The sequence below is a fragment of the Corylus avellana genome, chromosome 5, assembly GCF_965113065.1.
Source record: "Corylus avellana chromosome 5, dhCorAvel1.hap1.2, whole genome shotgun sequence".
Taxonomy (NCBI): domain Eukaryota; kingdom Viridiplantae; phylum Streptophyta; class Magnoliopsida; order Fagales; family Betulaceae; genus Corylus; species Corylus avellana.
The window spans coordinates 26,373,312-26,395,785 of NC_142494.1; the positions used below are offsets into that span (position 1 = coordinate 26,373,312).

Sequence of the window (22,474 nt, forward strand, 5' to 3'; positions counted from 1 at the left end):
AATGAATGAATTTATAAATGACATTACAACAAGATATAGGCTGGAAAGGATTTATCTTTTTTAGGCACCAATGTAATGATGGTTGAGTTAACTTGTTCCATCAATTTTCCCAAAACAAAGAAGGATTGAATAGCACCAATAACTTCCTCACCTACAACAGGCCAAGCAGCTTTGTAAAACCCAGCCGAGAATCCATCCAGGTCAGGACCTCTATCCGATTAACACAATTGCCAAACTCAATTTCATAATTGCTGGGTCTCTCCTCATCCCACTTTTCATACATACCCTTAACCACATACTCCTTAATCTTTTCAGCTTTATCCCATTTGACTCTAATCTCAACTAAACATAAAAGAGACACTTTTATTCTCCTAATATACCTCCTAACTTCACCTTGCTTTAAGAGATCATTTAACCCCCTTATATTCCAGATGAGCATCTTCATGTAACAATAGGAATAGGAGAAAATCCCCTTTTGACAGTATCCACCTCACCTCCATACTATTGTTGCAGGCTTTTTTTTTTTTTTTTTTTTTTTGCGCCCCCTTTTGTGTATTACCTTGGGTTTATGTCTTGTGTAAGTGCTAATGGTAATGGGTGTTAAACTTGCAGGCGTAGAGCATAGATTTGAAGGAGAAATCAAGCACTTTATTGTGAGAAGATCACTACAATGTCTAATGCTGCTAAAAGAATATTTTTGTGAGATTGGGACAAGTGTGTGTTTAATTGACGGCTTGCAGGAAGGGGAAGCTGGAGACATTGAGAACGGAGCTAGTGCAGTCATTAAGGAAACTGAGGTACTTTGGAACCAACACAAGTAAAACTGTCTCCGGAGGGCCTTTTATAGAACTGAAAATCATCACTGCTACAAATTCTGACCTTTTTTCAATAGAGTTCTTATGAAATTACAAATTTACGCCCAAATAAAAAAATTACAAAAAGAAAATGGGGGATAACCCTCAAGTTACAATCATTCTTACAAAGTCAGACGAGGACCAGAAGAAGCACCTGGATTTTATCATGCTTCAAGTGTTAACACCAAACTCTTCTCAAAACCCCTCCAAAGATCCCCAAATTACCAGGCTTGCAAGATCATGATCAGAAGAAGAAAATGTATTTCAGAACTATGGTGCTTAGTAATTAATTAAAGATGGCTTGTAAATGCATGCAAATCCAATTCTAATTAAAAAAATAAATAAATAAACTAAGGCAATCTTACCTCATCAGTCATTCTACTACCTTTCCGACTTTTTCTTCAAGCCATCTTCCCATTTATTCTTCATTCTAGACTAGAAAGGATTTCTGACATTCAGATATATAATCTTAAGTCTTTTGAAAGAAAATAGATCATAAACATATTTGTTTTGATTTTACTGCTTGGAATTAGAAAAAAACAACTATACAGTTTGAATAAAGGAAGGAAAATCAATTTCTGTTTTTATTTAAAGTGATTCTGCAGAAGATAAATTCCCTTGTGTCAAGAATGCTTAAAATTTAAATTTAAGACCAGTAGATTTGTTTCACACACCTATGAGTTGTGGTTGATGTTTCTGGCCCATCCGTCAAACTTATTGAGGATAATGATTTTGAGAGGTGCCACATACTATCGGCTTCATGACCACTACTTGTGTCAATTGGCCATCTCTTTGGAACAACCAAACTTCTGTAGCAAACTCAAACAGACGAGCAATGTATTAGAATATAAATTAAATTAATATTCATCTTTTGGTATGACACAGTAATATCATATTCATACCTTTGTAGTCATTAAGTTAGAATACACAACAGTGAATGTAATATTTGCTACAATCTTCCTTCCCTAATTCTACAGGCCTATGGCATAAACACTACTTGATAACAAACTTTTGCATTCATCGGATTCAGAGTTTAAGTTTAACTAGAACAACATATACATATCACCTGATATACACTAGATAATTGTATTAAATTTAAAAGCAAATTCAGATAAGCTCATACCCTTCAACACATGCGTGTTTGCAATGATGCATCTTATCGACTGTATAGCTTCCAAATAAGATGTCAATCTGCTTTGCTAGTCTTGGTATGTCAGATAATGGGACAACATCCCAAACCTTCATAACCTGAATGTGATGTGAATCCTCCTTGAGAATATCAACAGTCCAAACTAGATTCAGCTGCTCATCGACCTTGTAAATTTCTAAAACTTGAGAAGAAGTCCCATCATGGACAATGAGGTTTCTCTTCTCATTGGTCTGACGCCAACCACTTGAAAGCTTTGCCAAAAGAGATATCACTTCCTTACGAGTCTCTGCATTGCTAGTCCTTGCTATAGATTTGTGGAAATCATTGTCGAAGAAAACCTGCATTTTTATTAAGGAAATGGTAATGTCATCATAAATCTTTATATAAACCCCTTAATGCTAAATCTTTATATATAGTCATATTTCTAGTTTTTGCCTTTGATTCACTTGAATCAATAGGTGAATTTCATCTGTCTTATATAATGCATGCTAATAGAACAACCAAAACATTGCATGCACCTTCCATATAGCCTCTTTGAACAGAAGAGAGCCGTTATTGAGTAAAATATCAAGCTGTTCAAGCTCCACCAAGGCAGCAATAATTGCCTGAGCCAAGTTCTTGTCCTCATCTGCATCATAGAAACACCCACGTTCCTTGGCATCAAGGACTAGTTTCTTCCAAACAGTGCCACTCTTGAGTAAAGTACCCCCGTCCCCCAAAATCCAAAGGCAATACCTAAAGAATGAAACAGTAACCAAATTTTAATTTGCAAAACCGACAAAATTAACACAATATATATATATATATACAAGTAATACCTTGCTCGAGTCAGTGCCACATTTGCTCTTTGTCGGTTGGAAAGGAAACCTACTGATCCATTCCCATTACATCTTACAGTAGAGATAATTATTACATCATCTTCACCTCCTTGGGACCCATCAACAGAGCGAACACTCACAGTGAAGCCACTGTTAGAGTTGTATTTTCTGACCCTCTCTTCAATTGCAGAAACTTGAGCCTTATATGGTGATATCACTCCTATGCTAACATTCTTCTTTGTGTCACAGAATTCTGTCACAAAAACAGGAAATGGTAAATGGAATTCATATCATTTGTCTATATAACTTTTTCTGAAAGCAAATGTTTCCTAGATAATAACCAATAAAACATACCTTTAAAAAGATTCTCAACTATCTCAGAGACCACAGCAACCTCAACCATATTCTTGGGACTGTTCCCCTGACCAAATTCCTCCTTTCCATGAGCTATACTTATAAAAGAGTAGGAGCTGTACATGTTGCCCTGAAGGAAACGCTTCTGGTATTCTCTTTCTTTAACAGTTGGAGCATCTGAAATCTGTTTGCCATAGAACTCCCTGTTTGGAAATAAGCTGATGGATGGATGCATCCTATACTGGATATCAAGCAGGTGCTTCCGGCGCCCCAACATGACCAGTCTTTCAAACAAACTTCTTCCAAATTCAGCCGTCTTGGATATCTAAGAAGTGCACATTCAAAAGATGTTAAACAAAGTGGGAGATGTTCATAATTTGCAAAGATAAAAGAACCCAAGGATAAAACTCTAACCTCGCTTTTAACCATTGCAGGGAGCTGCCTCTCATCACCTATGAGAATAGCATGGCGGAGACCAGGCAGTTGTAAAGGAATAGCTGATTCACATTCTTTAAGTTGAGCAGCTTCATCGATAACTAAGAATTCCAATGGTATATTTCCTTCTGCGTGTAATTTAGAAGAGCTTGATACAGTACAGAACACTAGGCATGCATTTCCCAAGCAAAAGTTTTTTATTGAATAATTTTCTGTTATATCTGGAACAGAGGATGTCAGAGATAATTGCAGATATCTTAGTAGACGAAGGCACTCTGCTCTCATATTCGACTTTGTGAACCAATCCACACTGCTTCCTGTGTCTTGGAAATTATTGAGAACTTGTTTTAACCCTACATTTCGTACACCCACACCTTGCAACACAGTTTCAATGGATTCGAGCAAATCCAAAGCTCTAATCATCTTCTGCACTGCCTCTAACCGTAGTATAGAAGTTGGTAAGTGGGTATACAAATTAACCATACAAAACTTCAGTTGCTCATGAATTGTACAGAATCTCTTCTTTGAAAACTCCTCAATTGTCAAAGGAACATCATCCTTTTTGAGCTCGTCATCCCCCTTATTGTTGTCCTCCTTTCTTTTTTCCTCCTTGCTTTTTTCTTGCTTTCTTTTTTCCTCCTTCCTTTTTTCCTCCTTTCTTTTTTCCAAGTATATTTCGTAGTGCGATTTAGGGTCATCAAACAAAGATATTTCCTCCTTCCTTTTTTCCTCCTTTCTTTTTTCCAAGTATAATTCGTGCTGCGATTTAGGGTCATCAAGCAAAGATATTTTTTGCTTTCTTTTTTCCTCCTTTCTTTTTTCCTCCTTCCTTTTTTCCTCCTTTCTTTTTTCCAAGTATAATTCGTGCTGCGATTTAGGGTCACCAAGCAAAGATATTTTTTGCTTTCTTTTTTCCTCCTCCCTTTTTTCCTCCTTTCTTTTTTCTTCCTTTCTTTTTTCCTCCTTCCTTTTTACCTTTTCCAAGTATGTTTCGTACTGCAATTTAGGGTCATCAAGCAAAGATATCATTGATTCCAAGCCATTTCTCCAGCCAAACTGAGGAGCAAAGCACTTCCCAAGCACCTGAGCACGATAGTCAAGAAATACATCAACCAGATCATCACGATGATCAATCTTCATTCGCTCGCCATTCCCAAATAAAACTATATCTCCAAGCCCGTATGTGTCACACCCTAGCGAATACTTAGCCGACCTCAGCAGCCGTGTCGCAACTCCCAAAACCGCAATGTTAGTTGGAGCACAAGTTAATGTTCTGCACTTCATTTTAAGGAGGGCATGTAATAACACACCAACGGTCTTTGTTTTCCCGGTCCCTGGAGGGCCCCATATCAGATTGACAGGATTCTGATGATTGCAGTCTCTCATACCAATGCAGCTTAAAACCGCAGCTTCTTGAGAGTCATTTAGATCATAAGAGCTGATCATCCTCTGTAGATAAGAAGGGGCAGGAGCAGGACTGTTTTTTCCTTTAGAAAAGCAAGTCATACAATTTTCAACATCCTGTTCGGAACAAATATATAGTGCATCAGTAATGTAAGTCATGATGTGTGTCACATTGAAGAACAAAATGAGTTAAAAAAAAATTTACAGTTGAATTGGCTTGAAGTACTGTTTCAATAATGCTTGTGTTTCCCCCTTTCGGCTCTGGTTTCAGTGCTTTCCATATACGAACATTTGTAGTCATATTCATAAGATAAACTGCAAAAAGAGTTTCTTTCTTGTTCCCAGAAGGTGTTTCTTTCTTGTAATTGTACATGTCTTGTTCACTGAAAATGGGATTTGATGCCAGTATGGGGATCTTATCAGAAGTTTCCTTTTTTGCCCCATGAACATAAGCAATAAGATAGGATCTTTTGGGCCTGTTCAAATCATCAATGCATTTTGGTCTAACATCTGTCAAGGCAATAAGATCACCAACCTCAGGCTCATATTTTCCTTCATCTTTTCCGGTATCTGCAACCGGCTCCAATGTAATTTCATAAAACAAGTCTTTGGGAGGATTAAATTCTTTAGATTTCTCAACAGAATATATTATACAAGTAGGTGCTCGAGACACTCCTTTCACGTTTGACAACAAATCAGAATGTGTTTCCTCAATTAAGGGAGGGATGAATGACTGCATGTATTTTGTCACTAAAGAGAATGTATCTGGAATCCTTTTCACCTGTCAGTTAATGATGCCAGAGTTATGAATGGAAAATTAAAACATAAATACATACAAATAAATAGATTGATTAACACATAATGAAAGTGTTAAAAAGTTTTCATAATTAATATGATTATGTATGTTTATATTTATGGTTTTGAAACATTTTATAATGAAAGGTATTTAAAGAGTCTCGAAAGAGGGGAGTCTCACATGAAAAAGAAAGAGAGAAAATAATGCAAGCATTTATAATGTCATCTCACACCAAGTTATTACCTTAAACAATACTTGAGCACACACACTTGTATATACTCTAGCACATGTGCATAGCAGTGGGTTGTGCCGCTATAGGACACTATAGATCATGACCGTTATTTTTTGGACAGTTATGATCACTAGCTCATAACCCGCGCTATGCGCGGGATTCTTCATTATAATTTAATTTTAAAATTTAAACGCATCTTCATCGTACTTTTTATTATATGTTAAAAAAGACATATAAAAATATCTCTCTCACATCTTTAAATAAAAAAAAATATTTAAAGTAGTACACTAGTACATTACTAAACATAGCGGCACAAAGTTACACAAAACATTGCATAAATGTATAAATCACCAAAAAAAAAAAAAAGACTATCATAAGACAATTTTATTTTAATCCATAAAAATTTAAACATCTTAAAATATTTGTTCACATATCTGTAATTTATAATGAAAAAAAAGTATATTAAAAAAAATAGCAAGAGAAAAATTTAAATTCTGATTATTAGAGCATTAATAGAAGATTAGAAGAAATTAATTATGATGATATTTGTGTAATACCTATTATATTTCAATACAAATAAAACTCATATAATTATGAGCATTTAAAAAATAATACAAAGCAAAATAACAAATCTTTTTTTTTTTTTTTTATGGATACAAAAATAACAAAATCTTTCACTCAATATTTAATGCAATCAAATAAATTATTTCACGTCATGTTCAATGCTTAATTATCTTTTTGGTGTTTTGAAAGAGTTTCTATTCATTTTCTAGACAATAATCAAATAAATTTGTGTAAACCATATATTATAATTTGAGTAAATCATTATAATATAATTTCAAGATTTAAACATATTTTTCTTTCGACCACCTTAATTCGCATATATATATATATATATATATATATAAAGAAACTACTATTAGAGTAGAAATAAAATATGTAAATTTTTACAAAAAATTAGAAATGGAAGAACAAAACCATAAGAAATAAAGACAAACAAACGAAAAATAAAAAATACTCATATAATAAAAAAAATAACTATCTTTTCGTATTCTTTATTTCGCTACAATGAAATTCGTTCACTGGATTATGTGAATTTGTAGTAATTTCAGGGTGCATGGAGAGTTTTAGAGAGAGAGATAATATAGGATATGAAAGACAATAAATAAGAAAGGTTGAGAATGTAGAAAAATTTTAATCTAAAACCCACTCTCAAAAATAATTATATATTATAACAAAAATAGTATACTTTTCCAAGCACCAAATCCACCACTATTGTAAGAATTGAACCACAACGATTATCACATAAACGATTTTTTATTTATTTTTTTATTTTTTATAAAAAAATCCAATATATGGTTTTTTCTATATATATATATAGCTCCTGAGTATATATATATACACACTATACTATACACTTTGAATTTTGTGGTTTTTGAATTTTTTTTTTTTTTTAAATCGCATATATTGGATTTTAACTATGGATTTTTAAGTAAGGTATTAATACATATATTAAATGACTGGTTCACTACTTTTTTTTTCTTTTTTCTTTTTTTTTTTTTTGAAAGGGACCCGTTCACTACTTAATAAGAAAAATGCTACACATCCCAAATTTTCTTCCCAAAAGTTGGTTCCCAAATAATGTGTCACCATCCCATGACTTGGTGATACACTTTCCAAAATAATAAATCTCATGAGATGATAACACATCATTTGAGAACTAACTTTTGGGAATAAAATTTGGGATGTGTAGCACTCCGTCCTCACTTAATAAATATGAAAACGTAGAGAGAGGAAAAAAAATACGATTTGTATTATTTGTTTCCTTATGGGATTTGGACATTAATAATACTTAATTTATTAAAAAATTTATATATGAAAAACTCTTGAAATATAATTAAATGCCCTTAATTAAGCAAATTTAATGAAAATAAAAAACCGGTTTTGTCTTTATAAACAAATGATTAAAATATGGACTGTATGATGCTACTATATAAGGTTTAATGAGGATTTGCATCTCAATCATTAAAACAAGCTTATACCGTGCGCTATGCGCGGGTTTTTCTCATTATAATTTATTTAAAACTTTTAATTATCAATAACAAATTTTCTTTTCTTCACTCAATTAACTCATTGGCTATTAAAAATGAAAAATATTTATAAGATCATTTTGAACCATATTTCTCTTCTTTATTTAAGACCATAAACCCTTATATTAAATAAATTTAAAAATTCATAAAGTTTAATCCTTATAAATTGAATGTGTTATATATTTGTTCTCATAGATATAGTTTAAAACTCTATAAAGGAAAAAATTATCAAAATGAAAACTTGGATTAATCAATAATAAAAAATTTACAAAGTCATCAAAACCCAACCAACCACAATCTATCATATCCCAACAATAATACCACTTTTTCTCCATTGAAAAATACTTTTCTTTCAAATATTAATACTAATATGATTAACATTTCTTTCAGTAATTGAACTTTCTTCTCATCAACTAAAAACATGGCAAAAATATTTGAGGACCTAAAAACAAAGACATGAATAGAAAAAATATGGCATGAATTATTAGGTAAAAAAAAAAATTAAAAAAAAAAAAACAAACTTATACTACCAACATTATGTTAGTTTGAAACCATACGTTTTGGCTATATAACTATTCAAGACAAATTTTCAACAATACTTAGCCCATGACTTAGCTCATTTATGAAGGTAGTTTAATAACAACATTTCACCAGGAGAATAACACACATAGTTTCACTTAAAATAAAAACTTGTCTGGCAAAAGAAATGAACGTATGTTTTGATTAACAAAAGCACTATTTCACTTAAATGTGCCTTTTGATTTTAAACTTACGGTCTAACTTAAAATGGACATTTGGCAGCATTTTAAATATCCACTTGTCTTTTTTAGGCCCTCCTCGATCTATGAAAAAAAAATATGATAGAAAGTTAAATAAAAAGTAATATATAAATTAAAAATGAAAATAAGGAACAAAAAGGGATATGGAAGAACAAAACCACATAAAATAAAGACAAACAAACGGAAAATGGAAAATACTAATATAATAGAAAATATTTTTCTTTTCTATATAATTTTCTTGGTTCCAATAAAATTGATAGGTTTAAGAAGAAGTCAATTCAAATAGAGATTTTTTTCTATCGACCATCATTCGAAGCAAGGACAAAAAAAAAAAAAAAAAATGGATAGGAAATTCTCTCTCATCACTATCATTTTTTTCAATTCAGTGAAAAATTTACAAAATAAAAAATAACCAATTTTAATAAAAATATATATAATTAGAATAGAAAATAAGGACAAAAGATGAAAACGAAATAAAAGAACCACATAAAATAAAGTCAAAAAAGAGAAAAGAAAAAAAGAAAAATACTATTATAATAGAAAAGAAGTGTCTTTTCCGTATACTTTTTTCCTGTTCCAATGAAATTCCTAGGTTTAGGAAAAAGTAGTGTCAAATAGGGATTTTTTTTTCATTGAACATCCTTCACATATATAACAGAAAAGAAACTAAAGCAAAAAAATAATATAAAAATTAAATCAACCAATAAGGACAAATAATGGAATTCAGACCATAGAGCCACATATAATAATGATAAACAAATGAATTATTTATCGTTCTCTACTACATTATTTACCATTCTCTTTCAATACGATCCCTGCAAAACAATTTCCAAAACCTATCAAAATTAATATTAATATCACATAAATTAACTGTCTTTTTTTGTCTTTGTTGCAGAAAAATGAAATAGCAATATAATAGAAAATAAATTTATTTTCTGTGTAATTTTCTTGGTTTCAATGAAATTCATACCTATAGAAAAAAGGCTTGTCAAATAGAGTTTTTTTTTAATTTTTTATTTTTTAAATGTTTTGATCATCTTCTCAAATCTCAATATATAATGTAAATGAAACTACTTTTATAACAGAAGTTAAAAAATAAAGAGAGAAAATGAATACATAATGACAAAAAATAAAGAAAAAAAATGGTTTATTTATCATTCTTTCTACATTATTTATAAAGTAACCCACATTTAACAAACAAAATACATCCTCATGAATCTCCATTGATCACGAAAAGAGACTGAAAATTCGTTGAAGTCAAGGGTGAGAGCCTAATTTAGTGTAAAACTAAGATTTGAAATATAAATTCGACATTTAGTCTAAAACTTACATTTAATGGGAGGGGAAGTGGTGTTTAAGTGAAAGTATGAAACATAGTGTTTTAAACCAAGTCTAAAATTAACGTTTTGGGAAGGGAAGTAAAGTGTTAGTTTCAAATTTGAAAAGAGTAATTTTTCTGATCAAATTGGCACCAACAACTACCGAAATATATATCACAAATAAAGAACGTAAAAAAGAGCGGAAGTGGGAGAAGCAGGAGGAGAGAGGTAAAAAAAGAAGAAGAGGGGAAGTGGTTTTTGAGTAAAAGTGTGAAGAATAAGAAAAAAAAAATCGAAATTTATATACGTGAAAAAACTTGGAACCTTCAAAATTCGGTTGAATGAGCCAAACGTGATGCTTCATCTTTTTATTTCTCTCTCTTTCTAATTGCTTTACTTTTTTTATTGCTTTGTCTGATTGCTTTGCTTTGAACATATATGTTTTTAACTTGACTCGCGAGCAAATATATATATTGTTCCGTGAGTGACTTGAATTTCTCAAGTCAACACACATGGGTCAGCGTATTTTTTCCTGCCTCTCCTATATATATATATATATATATATATATATATATATATATATATATATACACACACAACTCGGTTTAGCATGATGAACCTTATATTAATTACTAATAAAAAAGTGGAAGTCTTGAGGACGATCGATATGTTAGCATGATATATGTGTTTAGATTGTTCTTTCAGGTATGATAAATGTGTCAGTCCTTAGTATTCTAAAAATGAATGTAAAATAAGTATTGAAATGAAAGAAAGAAACAAAAAAAAAACCTGGTTTTTGTAAACATCTTTATTGAGAACATCCCGGAGAGACCAAGAGAACACCAAGTCTACCAAGCTTCGACCATCAATTTCTTCCTTCTTGGCATTCGTCTTCTGATCCATTTCTTCTGCTAAAACACACTACTACTTCTCATCATCATCATCATCATATAATGCATGATTATATATAGGGCAAAAGAGAGAGAGAGAGAAAACTTACCACTGAAGGAAATAGATAGTAAAAAGTGACCCAATTGTAAGTATGGCTAGCAAACTAAAGAAAGGTAGACACAGACCAATTGTAACGTGTCGGTCGTTTTTAAGACGTTACTATTTCGTGCAGAATTTTTTTTTTTTTTTTTTTTAATTAATTTCTCCAAAATTTGTTTATTTTTACACCTGATAACATCAACATACATTTCTCAACATACACCCAATTTTATGTATTTTTCCCTAAATTTTTTATAGGGGTATTTTTTATCATTTTAGTGCAAAGAGGGTTACCTTGCAAACTTTTCTTGTAGTTTGAGTAGATATTAATGCAATCTTTAATTCGAGAGATATTAAAAAGTGAGTGTTAGTTTCAAGATGTGTTTTTTTTTTTTTCTTTCAAATTTTTAAATAAATTGACAACATATACTAAAATGATTTATTTAGTTTTCATAATAATTTTTTTTATATTTTATAATAACATATACTAAAGTAGCTACGAAGAGATCCAATTGTTGCTCAAGTACAAATTAAATTATTCATATTACTGCACTATATATATAAAGCTTTCCATTTGATATATTTAGTATATTGTAACAATAGTTAAACTATTCAATGTTATTAAAAAATAACATTGTGATTTTTAGTAATAATATTCTAGACTATATACAGAGTTGCTAGTATTTTCCTAATCTTATATATATTTTAAAATAACCAATATGTAACTAAATAATATTAATGGAATTAATTAATTGGACAAAAAATTAGTAACGTGTCAGTTTCACACGTTACCAATTCGTAACATGTTAAAATGACACGTTAAAAATTGGTAACGTGTCAGTTTGGCACGTTACTAATTGGTAACGTGCTAGTTTAACACGTTACCAATTACTAACGTGTCTCATTTCACACGTTACTAAAATAATTAGTAACGTATCACAAATTGACACATTACTAATTTGTAACGTGCCAAAAAATAATGAATAGTAGATACGTTACTAATTAGTATGTTTTTTTGTAGTGGGTGTACGTTTTATATATATATATATATATATATTCAATCCTGCAATAAAGATCTAAAGAAGATGCTGACTACAAGTCAAGTAAGTAATACTCCAGTTGACAGAGAGTAAACAAACTTAGGCTGTAAGAAAGAAGAAAGGAGAAGAAGAAGAAGAAATTCTTAAATCTTAAGCAATGTTTGAGGTTTTGGGGACTCTTTCCCACTTTTTAGGAATCGGATCCTTCACGGCCTGAATCTCTTTAAACGCATTTAAAGCGAAAAAACTGTCACGTCAGTTAACGGCATCTAATTTGAAACTCACACTAAATGGGAAACGGAATGGACATCTACGTACATGGAAGCTCTGAGGTAGACCAAAAGACATATTCCTATTGGTTGCCTGATAGCAGTGATTCGTTTATTTATTTGTACTCTCTAACCATGGATGCTTTTTAGCCTTCTAGGCTAAGCCTCTCGCCTTCTTATAAATAGCTTTGATTGCAGATGTGAAAGAGGAGACATACTTGTATGCTTTCACATCATGCGTGCCCAAGGATAAATGCTTTCACAAATTACCCAAAGAAACGCTTTTACGTACATATTGGGGTACCATCATCACTTTTGTTTTTGGTTTACCTTCTATTTTGACTAATTCTAATATTCTTTTAATAGCTCTGATACCACATAGCTAATTAGCTTAAGTTTTTAGGTTAAAGTAGTATTTAAATATGTATATTCTTTTAATAGTTCTGATACCACAAAGCTAATTAGCTTAAATTTTTAGGTTAGAGTAGTGTTTTAATATGTATAGTAATATACTCTTAGTAAAAATTCTCAAACCATATATCTTTCCCAACAAGTGATGCGTATTAAAGCTAAATTTAATTTATTGGGACGGGTGTTTGGTTTGGAGTTGTGTCTACTTCTGTAATCTTATATGCATGACACACTTGAAAATGTGAAAAAAAAATCATTAATTCAAATTACATTCAACTTCTTTGCTAATAGTTGGAATTGGTTTCAACCTTGGAGTTGGTTTAGAGTTAGACTTGTTGAACAAGACGTACGTACGCCTATTGGTTGCCTGATTCATTTATTTATTTGTACTCTCTCCCTCCACGTTTTCTTAAAAGGATCCTCTCCATTTCCTTTTGAAATGGAGAGATTCGGTTAGACTAAAATAGGAGGGCAAAATGGACTTTTCAATTGAAAATATCAGCTTACACTCCTAAATTGTACTAACCGGGAGCCTTTGAAATGGAGACATTCCCAGGTTTTCTAGGCTAATTAGCCTCTCTCCGTCTCTTATAAATAGCTTTGTTTGTAGATGTGAAAGAGGAGACCTGCTTTTATGCTTTCACATCTTGTGTACCCGAAGATGATGCAATCACACATCCATCGTCACTTTTGGTTTTGGTTTCCTTCTACTTTTTACTAATTCTACATTTATAATTTTTTTACAACTTCTTATGAGACATGTGGTCGGTAATTAAAAAGAACCAGGGAAAACTTCATTTTTTTCTTTTAAACTTTCAGCTAATTTTACAAACTTCTTAAATTTTTAAATCTTTCACTTTGGGCTCCTGAACTTTCAATTTCTATCACTTTGGACCCCTCAATCAGTTTTCAACGTTAAACTCAAACAGTTTGACTTTTTATACCCATTATACCCCTACGTTAAAATTATACTGTTTTGGGTCCCAAAACTACAACACTCACCCGGCCCAAAACGACGTCGTTTTGAGCATTAAAGTTATTTTTTAAAAAAAAGAAAAAAAGAAAAAAAGAAAAATCAAAATATTAAAAAAAAAAAAAAGAAGAAGAAGAAGAAGAAGAAAATCGGGGGGTGGCTCCATGGCCGGTATGGGGGTGGTCGAACCACCCCCAGGCCAAAAGGCCAAAAAAAAAAAAGGGATCAGGTGTTTTGGTGGTGGTCCGGCCACCCCCAAAACCCTTTTTTTTTCTTTAATTTTTTTGGCCTTTTGGGGTGGCCGGACCACCCCCATGGCCATGGGGGTGGTCGACCAGCCATGGGGGTGGCTCCAACCACCTCTAATTTCTTCTTTCTTTTTTTTTTTTTTTTTTTTTTTTTAATCTTAAAAAAAAAAAAAAAAAAAAAAAACCCTAGAGCCAAACCCATAGATCGAAGTTTATGGGTTTGACCCTAGGGGGTGGCCGAACCACCCCCCTAGAGCCATGGGATGGCTTCGGCCACCCCCAAAAGCCCTAGGCCCCAGGGGGTGGTTCGGCCACCCCCTAGCTACAATGTCTAAGTTGAACTCACTCTCTACTTGTTCCTAGGGGGTGGTTCAGGGCCAAATTCAAAAATTAAATTTTTTTGGGTTTGGCACTTGGGGTGACCAAACCACCCCTAGGGCCATAGGGGTCTCATGTCTCAGGTAGGGTGGTCGGCCACCCCATATATTTTTATCATTTTTTTTTAATAATTATTTTGTTATATATATATATATATATATATATATATTTTAAATTTAAATAATATTTTATTATTTTTTAATTATAGGGATACGTGGCCTCATGTTCGAGAATTTACTAGTTCCCTCATATAATTTACTAAAGATAAAACTGTGAATAATAAATTCCAAAATCATACTAATAAAAGTAACCAACCAAGGCCTAGTACTCGCGGTAAGTTAGTAACAGTGACACTATATATACACAGAAGATTAACATGGGCCAATTTTGTCTACCGAGATGGGCCAAAGCCCATGATTCTAATTGAAGCTCAGCTTTTTCACATGTGATTTTCTCCTCCTCATTCCCACGAAATTCGCGCAACAATCCCTAATTTTTTTACAAAGCTTCTTCTCTTTCCCCAAAGCTTACTCTTCCTTCATCACTGTTCACAAGTACTCCATGGACAAATGCATCCACCACAACCAGAAGAAAATGCACTCCAAGGACGGTGACCTTGGCGCGGCGGCGAGGCTATTCAAATCATTAACTGAGACACCAAATTCATATCATCGTGGTGCTCGTCTTTTGTCTCCTTTTTCTTTCGACATATTTTTCTGTGTATGAGAGCGGTTCTGTAAGCCGGGTGTCAAAGGAATTATGTGGGGGTATCCGAAGTGATATTCCATCAGTATTTGCTTTGTACGGTAAGTTCCTTGTTTTTTTTTTCCATGTGATTTGAAATATTGAAAATCGATACTAGTTTTTGTTTTTGGATGAATGATTAAATTTCATTAACCAACAAAGAGTACAATACCCTCTAGCAATCCAGGAAGCTGTACAAAGAGGAAAGACCAACCTATACGGTGTACAGCCTAAGCCATTTCCACAACCAAAATAGAATTCTGTATAATCACTAGGCAGAGAAAGCCTACTATTAATGTAGAATACCTTTGCGAATTCCCCAGCTGATAATTTGGCTATGATGAGAACTAATAATCCCATCCAGCCCCTTAATTAACCCATTAGCCAAAATCTTGGTAATGAATGAATTTATAAATGACATTACAACAAGATATAGGCTGGAAAGGATTTATCTTTTTTAGGCACCAATGTAATGATGGTTGAGTTAACTTGTTCCATCAATTTTCCCAAAACAAAGAAGGATTGAATAGCACCAATAACTTCCTCACCTACAACAGGCCAAGCAGCTTTGTAAAACCCAGCCGAGAATCCATCCAGGTCAGGACCTCTATCCGATTAACACAATTGCCAAACTCAATTTCATAATTGCTGGGTCTCTCCTCATCCCACTTTTCATCCATACCCTTAACCACATACTCCTTAATCTTTTCAGCTTTATCCCATTTGACTCTAATCTCAACTAAACATAAAAGAGACACTTTTATTCTCCTAATATACCTCCTAACCTCACCTTGCTTTAAGAGATCATTTAACCCCCTTATATTCCAGATGAGAATCTTCATGGTAACAATAGAAATAGGAGGAAATCCCCTTTTGACAGTATCCACCTCAGCTCCCCCTCCATATATACTATTGTTGCAGCCTTTGGGCGAGTCTCATTATATGCGTCATATTTTTTGTGTATTACCATGGGTTTATGTCTTGTGTAAGTGCTAATGGTAATGGGTGTTAAACTTGCAGGCGCAGAGCATAGATTTGAAGGAGAAATCAAGCACTTTATTGTGAGAAGATCACTACAATGTCTAATGCTGCTAAAAGAATATTTTTGTGAGATTGGGACAAGTGTGTGTTTAATTGACGGCTTGCAGGAAGGGGAAGCTGGAGACATTGAGAACGGAGCTAGTGCAGTCATTAAGGAAACTGAGGTACTTTGGAACCAACACAAGTAAAACTGTCTCCGGAGGGCCTTTTATAGAACTGAAAATCATCACTGCTACAAATTCTGACCTTTTTTCAATAGAGTTCTTATGAAATTACAAATTTACGCCCAAATAAAAAAATTATAAAAAGAAAATGGGGGATAACCCTCAAGTTACAATCATTCTTACAAAGTCAGACGAGGACCAGAAGAAGCACCTGGATTTTATCATGCTTCAGGTGTTAATACTAAACTCTTCTCAAAACCCCTCCAAAGATCCCCAAATTACCAGACTTGCAAGATCATGATCTGAAGAAGAAAATGTATTTCAGAACTATGGTACTTAGTAATTAATTAAAGATGGCTTGGAAATGCATGCAAATCCAATTCTAATAAAATAAATAAACTAAATCAATCTTACCTCATCAGTCATTCTACCACCTTTCCGACTTTTTCTTCAAGCCAACATCTTCCCATTTATTCTTCATTCTAGACTTGAAAGGATTTCTGACATTTATATATATAATCTTAAGTCTTTTGAAAGAAAATAGATCATAAATGTATTTGTTTTGTTTTGTTTTTGGCTGCTTGGAATTAGAAAAAAAAAAACAACTATACAGTTTGAATAAAGGAAGGAAAATCAATTTCTGTTTTTATTTAAAGTGATTCTGCAGAAGATAAATTTCCTTGTGTCTCGAATGCTTAAAATTTAAATTTAAAACCAGTAAATTTGTTTCACACACCTATGAGTAGCGGTTGATGTTTCTGGCTCATCCTTCAAACTTAGTGAGGATAATGGTTTTGTGAGGTACCACATACTATCAGCTTCAGAACCACTACTTGAGTCCACTGGCCATCTCTTTGGAACAACCAAACTCCTGTAGCACACTCAAATAGATGAGAAATCAATTTCTATTAGTTTAAGCTTTTTGGATGACTTGGCGATTTAACACAGTAATATCATATTCATACCCTTCGCAGTCATTAAGTTAGAATACACAAAAGTGAATGTAATATTTGCTGCAATCTTGTTATTATCTAACCTTCCTTTCCTAATTCTGCAGGCCTATGGCAAAAACACTACTTGATAACAAACTTTTGCATTCATCAGATTCAGAGGTTTAAGTTTAACTAGAACAACATATACATATTAGCCGATATATGCTAGATAAATGTGTTATATATAAAAGCAAATTCAGATAAGCTCATACCCCTCAACACATGTGTGTTTGCAGCGATGCATCTTATCCACTGTATAGCTTCCAAATAAGATGTCAAGCTGCTTTGCTAGTCTTGGTATGTCAGATAATGGGACAACATCCCAAACCTTCATAACCTGAATGTGATGTGAATCCTCCTTGAGAATATCAACAGTCCAAACCAGATTCAGCTGCTCATCCACCTTGTAAATCTCTAAAACTTGAGAAGAAATCCCATCATGGACAATGAGGTTTCTCTTCTCATTGGTCTGACGCCAACCACTTGAAAGCTTTGCCAAAAGAGAGATCACTTCCTTACGAATCTCTGCATTGCTAGTCCTTGCTATAGATTTGTGGAAATCATTGTTGAAGAAAACCTGCATTTTTATTAAGGAAATGGTAATGTCATCATAAAAATTCATATCAGTTCAAACCCATTACAAAATCAAAATTCAAAGACTCTACTATGTAAACCCCTTAATACTAAATCTTTATATATAGTCATATTTCTAGTTTTTGCCTTTGATTCACTTGAATCAATAGGTGAATTTCATCTGTCTTATATAATGCATGCTAATAGAACAACCAAAACATTGCATGCACCTTCCATATAGCCTCTTTGAACAGAAGAGAGCCGTTATTGAGTAAAATATCAAGCTGTTCAAGCTCCACCAAGGCAGCAGTAATTGCCTGAGCCAAGTTCTTGTCCTCATTGGCATCATAGAAACACCCACGTTGCTTGGCATCAAGGACTAGTTTCTTCCAAACAGTGTCACTCTTGAGTAAAGTACCCCCATCCCCCAAAATCCAAAGGCAATACCTAAAGAATGAAACAGTAACCAAATTTTAATTTCCAAAACCGACAAAATTAACACAATATTGTGTATATATATATACAAGTAATACCTTGCTCGAGTCAGCGCCACATTTGCTCTTTGTCGGTTGGAAAGGAAACCTACTGATCCATTCCCATTACATCTTACAGTAGAGATAATTATTACATCATCTTCACCTCCTTGGAACCCATCAACAGAGCGAACACTCACAGTGAAGCCACTGTTAGACCTGTTGTATTTTCTGACCCTCTCTTCAATTGCAGAAACTTGAGCCTTATATGGTGATATCACTCCTATGCTAACATTCTTCTTCGTGTCACAGAATTCTGTCACAAAAACAGGACATGGTAAATGGAATTCATATCATTTGTCTATATAACTTTTTCTGAAAGTAAATGTTTCCTAGATAATAACCAATAAAACATACGTTTAAAAAGATTCTCAACTATCTCAGAGACCACAGCAACCTCAACCATATTCTTGGGACTGTACCCCAGACCAAATTCCTCCTTTCCATGAGCAATACTTATAAAAGAGTAGGAGCTGTACATGTTGCCCTGAAGGAAACGCTTCTGGTATTCTCTTTCTTTAACATTTGGAGCATCTGAAATCTGTTTGTCATAGAACTGTGTGTTTGGAAATAAGCTGATGGATGGATGCATCCTGTACTGGACATTAAGAAGGTGCTTCTGGTGCCCCAACATGACTAGTCTTTCGAACAAACTTCTTCCAAATTCAGCCTTGTCGGATATCTAAAAAGTGCACATTCAAAACATGTTAAACAAAGTGGAAGATGTTCATAATTTGCAAAGACCAAAGAACCAAGGATAAAACACTCTAACCTCGCTTTTAACCATAGCAGGGAGCTGCCTCTCATCACCTATGAGAATAGCATGGCGGAGACCAGGAAGTTGTAAAGGAATAGCTGATTCACATTCTTTCAGTTGAGCAGCTTCATCGATAACTAAGAATTCCAATGGTATATTTCCTTCTACATGTAATTTAGAAGAGCTTGATGCAGTACAGAACACTAGGCATGCATTTCCCAAGCAAAAGTTTTTTATTGAATAATTTTCTGTTATATCTGGAACAGAGGATGGCAGAGATAATTGCAGATATCTTAGTATATGGAGGCACTCTTTTCTCATACTCAACTTTGCAAGGCAATCCACACTGCTTCCTGTGTCTTGGAAATAATTAAGAACTTGTAATAACCCTTCATTTGGTACACTGACACCACGAAACAAAGTTTCGAGAGATTGAAGCAAATTCAAAGCTCCCATCATCTTTTTCACTACATCTAACGGTAGAAGAGAAGTTGGTAAGTGCGTATACAAATTAACCATACAAAACTTCAGTTGCTCATGAATTGAACAGAAACTCTTCTTTAAAAACTCCTCAAATGTCAAAGGAACATCATCAACCTTTTTGAGATCATCATTCCCCTTATTGTTTTCCTCCTCTATTTTTTCTCCCTTCCTTTTTTCTTCCTTTCTTTTTTCCTCCTTTCTTTTTTCCTCCTCCCTTATTTCTTCCTTTCTTTTTTCCAAGTATATTTTGTACGGCGATGTAGGGTCATCAAGCAAAGATATCATTGATTCTAAGCCATTTCTCCAGCCAGATAGAGGAGCAAAGCACTTCCCAAGCACATGAACCCGATAGTCAAGAAATACATCAACCAGATCATCACGATGATCAATCTTCATTCGCTCGCCATTACCAAATAAAACTATATCTCCAAGCCCGTATGTGTCATACTCTAGCGAATCCTTAGCCAACCTCAGCAGCCGTGTCGCAACTTCCAAAACCGCAATGTTAGTTGGAGCACATGTTAATGTTCTGCACTTCATTTTAAGGAGGGCATGTAATAACACACCAACGGTCTTTGTTTTCCCTGTCCCTGGAGGACCCCATATCAGTTTGACAGGATTCTGATGGTTGCAGTCTCTCATACCAATGCAGCCTAAAACCGCAGCTTCTTGAGAGTCATTTAGATTACAAGAGTTGATCATCCCCTGTAGATCAGAAGGGGCAGGGCTGCTTTTTCCATTAGAAAAGCAAGTCATACAATTTTCATCATCCTGTTATGAATAAATACATAATGCATCAGTAATGTTAGTCACGATGTGTGTCACATTGAAGAACAAAATGAGTTAAAATTCTTACAGCTGAATTGGGTCGCAGTACTGTTTTAATAATGTTTGTGTTTGCCCCTTCCGGCTCTGGGTTCAGTGCTTTCCATATACGAACATTTGTAGTCATATTCATAAGATAAACTGCAAAAAGTGTTTCTTTCTTGTTCCCAAATGGTGTTTCTTTCTTGTACTTGTACATGTCTTGTTCAGTGAAAATGGGCTTTGATGCCAGTATGGGGATCTTATCAGAAGTTTCATTTTTTGCCCCATGAACATAAGCAATAAGATAAGATCTTTTGGGCCTGTTCAAATCATCAATGCGTTTTGGTCTAACATCTGTCAAGGCAATAAGATCACCAACCTCAGGTTCATATTTTCCTGCATCTTTTCCAGTATCTGCAGCCAGCTTCAATGTAATTTCATAAAACAAGTCTTTGGGAGGTTTAAATTCTTTAGATTTCTCAACAGAATATATTATACAAGTAGGTGCTCGAGACACTCCTTTGACGTTTGACAACAAATCAGAATGTGTTTCCTCAATTAAGGGAGGAATGAATGACTGCATGTATTCTGTCAATGAAGAGAATGTATCTGGAATCATTTTCACCTGTCAGTGAATGATGCCACAGTTATTAATGGAAATGTCTACACATGCTTGCCTAAGCAACTTGTACATCATTGAATGGAAAATTAAAACATATATACATACAAATAAATAAATTGATTTACACCTAATGAAAGTGTTAAAAAGTTTTCATAATTAATATGATTATTTTATGTTTATGGTTTCGAAACATTTTACAATGGACGGCATTTAAAGAGTCTCGAAAGAGGAGAGTCGCACATGAAAAAGAGAGAAAATAATGCAAGTATTTATAATGTCATCTCACACCAAGTTATCACTTTAAACAATACTTGAGTGTACACACTTGAGTATGATCTAGCACATGTGCGTAGCAGTGGGCTGTGCCGCTATATGGCACCATAGATCATGACTGTTATTTTTTGGACGGTTATGATCATTCGATTCAATGATTTAATATGAACCGTTAGATGCTACTATATAAGATTTGCGTCTCCATCATTAAAATAAGTTGAACATATATGTCTTTTCCTGACTTGTGAGGAAATATACATATATTAATGTAGCGTGAGTGACTTGAATTTCTCAAGTCAACACACATGGGATGGGCCAGCATATTTTTTCCTACTTCCATTGGGTTTCAATTTTGTTGCCGCCTCTCCTTAGTCTCCTTTATATATAAATATGTTATGACAAGTGACAAGGAATTGAATTACTAATAAAAAAGCACTGGGTTTCATATATATATATATACACAACTCAGTTTAGCATGATGAACCTTATATTAATTACTACTAAAAAAATGGAAGTCTTGAGGACGATCGATATGTTAGCATGATTTATATATGTTTAGATTGTTCTTATTTCATGTATGATAAATGTGTCAGTCCTTAGTATTCTAAAAATGAATGTAAAATAAGTATTGAAATGAAAGAAAGAAACAAAAAAAAAACCTGGTTTTTGTAAACATCTTTGTTGAGAACATCCCGGAGAGACCAAGAGAACACCAAGTCTATTAAGCTTCTACCATCAATTTCTTCCTTCTTGGCATTCGTCTTCTGATCCATTTCTTCTGCTAAAACACACTACTACTTCTCATCATCATCATCATAATATAATGCATGATTATGGGGCAAGAGAGAGAGAGAGAGAGAATGAAAGAAAACTTACCACTGAAGGAAATAGGTAGATAGTAAAAAGTGACCCAATTGTAAATGTAGCTAGCAAACTAAAGAAAGG

General features: G+C 33.5%; 2 protein-coding genes across 3 annotated transcripts; both read right to left on the bottom strand.

Annotated features, from left to right (window-relative positions):
• Nucleotides 1-834: 834 nt before the first annotated feature.
• Nucleotides 835-11,134, bottom strand: LOC148585987 (uncharacterized). The gene is made up of 11 exons (XM_088516850.1): nt 11,021-11,134; nt 5,221-5,796; nt 4,515-5,132; nt 3,591-4,310; nt 3,177-3,501; nt 2,823-3,075; nt 2,523-2,739; nt 1,978-2,342; nt 1,529-1,663; nt 1,220-1,302; nt 835-1,083 (listed from the first exon to the last, which is right to left on the bottom strand). The coding sequence occupies exons 1-10, from the start codon at nt 11,132-11,134 to the stop codon at nt 1,290-1,292; spliced, it is 3,336 nt and encodes a 1,111-aa protein (XP_088372976.1). The 3' UTR covers nt 835-1,083; nt 1,220-1,289.
• A 5,206-nt stretch (nt 11,135-16,340) lies between these two features.
• On the bottom strand, nt 16,341-22,474 carry LOC132180379 (helicase SEN1-like). Of its 2 annotated transcripts, XM_059593179.2 has the most exons (11): nt 22,406-22,474; nt 22,189-22,310; nt 20,684-21,259; nt 19,360-20,598; nt 18,945-19,269; nt 18,588-18,843; nt 18,285-18,501; nt 17,694-18,058; nt 17,226-17,360; nt 16,904-16,989; nt 16,341-16,791 (listed from the first exon to the last, which is right to left on the bottom strand). In XM_059593179.2, the coding sequence occupies exons 2-10, from the start codon at nt 22,300-22,302 to the stop codon at nt 16,917-16,919; spliced, it is 3,300 nt and encodes a 1,099-aa protein (XP_059449162.2). In that variant the 5' UTR covers nt 22,303-22,310; nt 22,406-22,474; the 3' UTR covers nt 16,341-16,791; nt 16,904-16,916. The 2 variants fall into 2 exon arrangements, with proteins under 2 accessions (XP_059449162.2, XP_088372536.1); XM_088516410.1 differs by lacking the exon at nt 22,406-22,474 and having other exon boundaries at nt 22,189-22,323.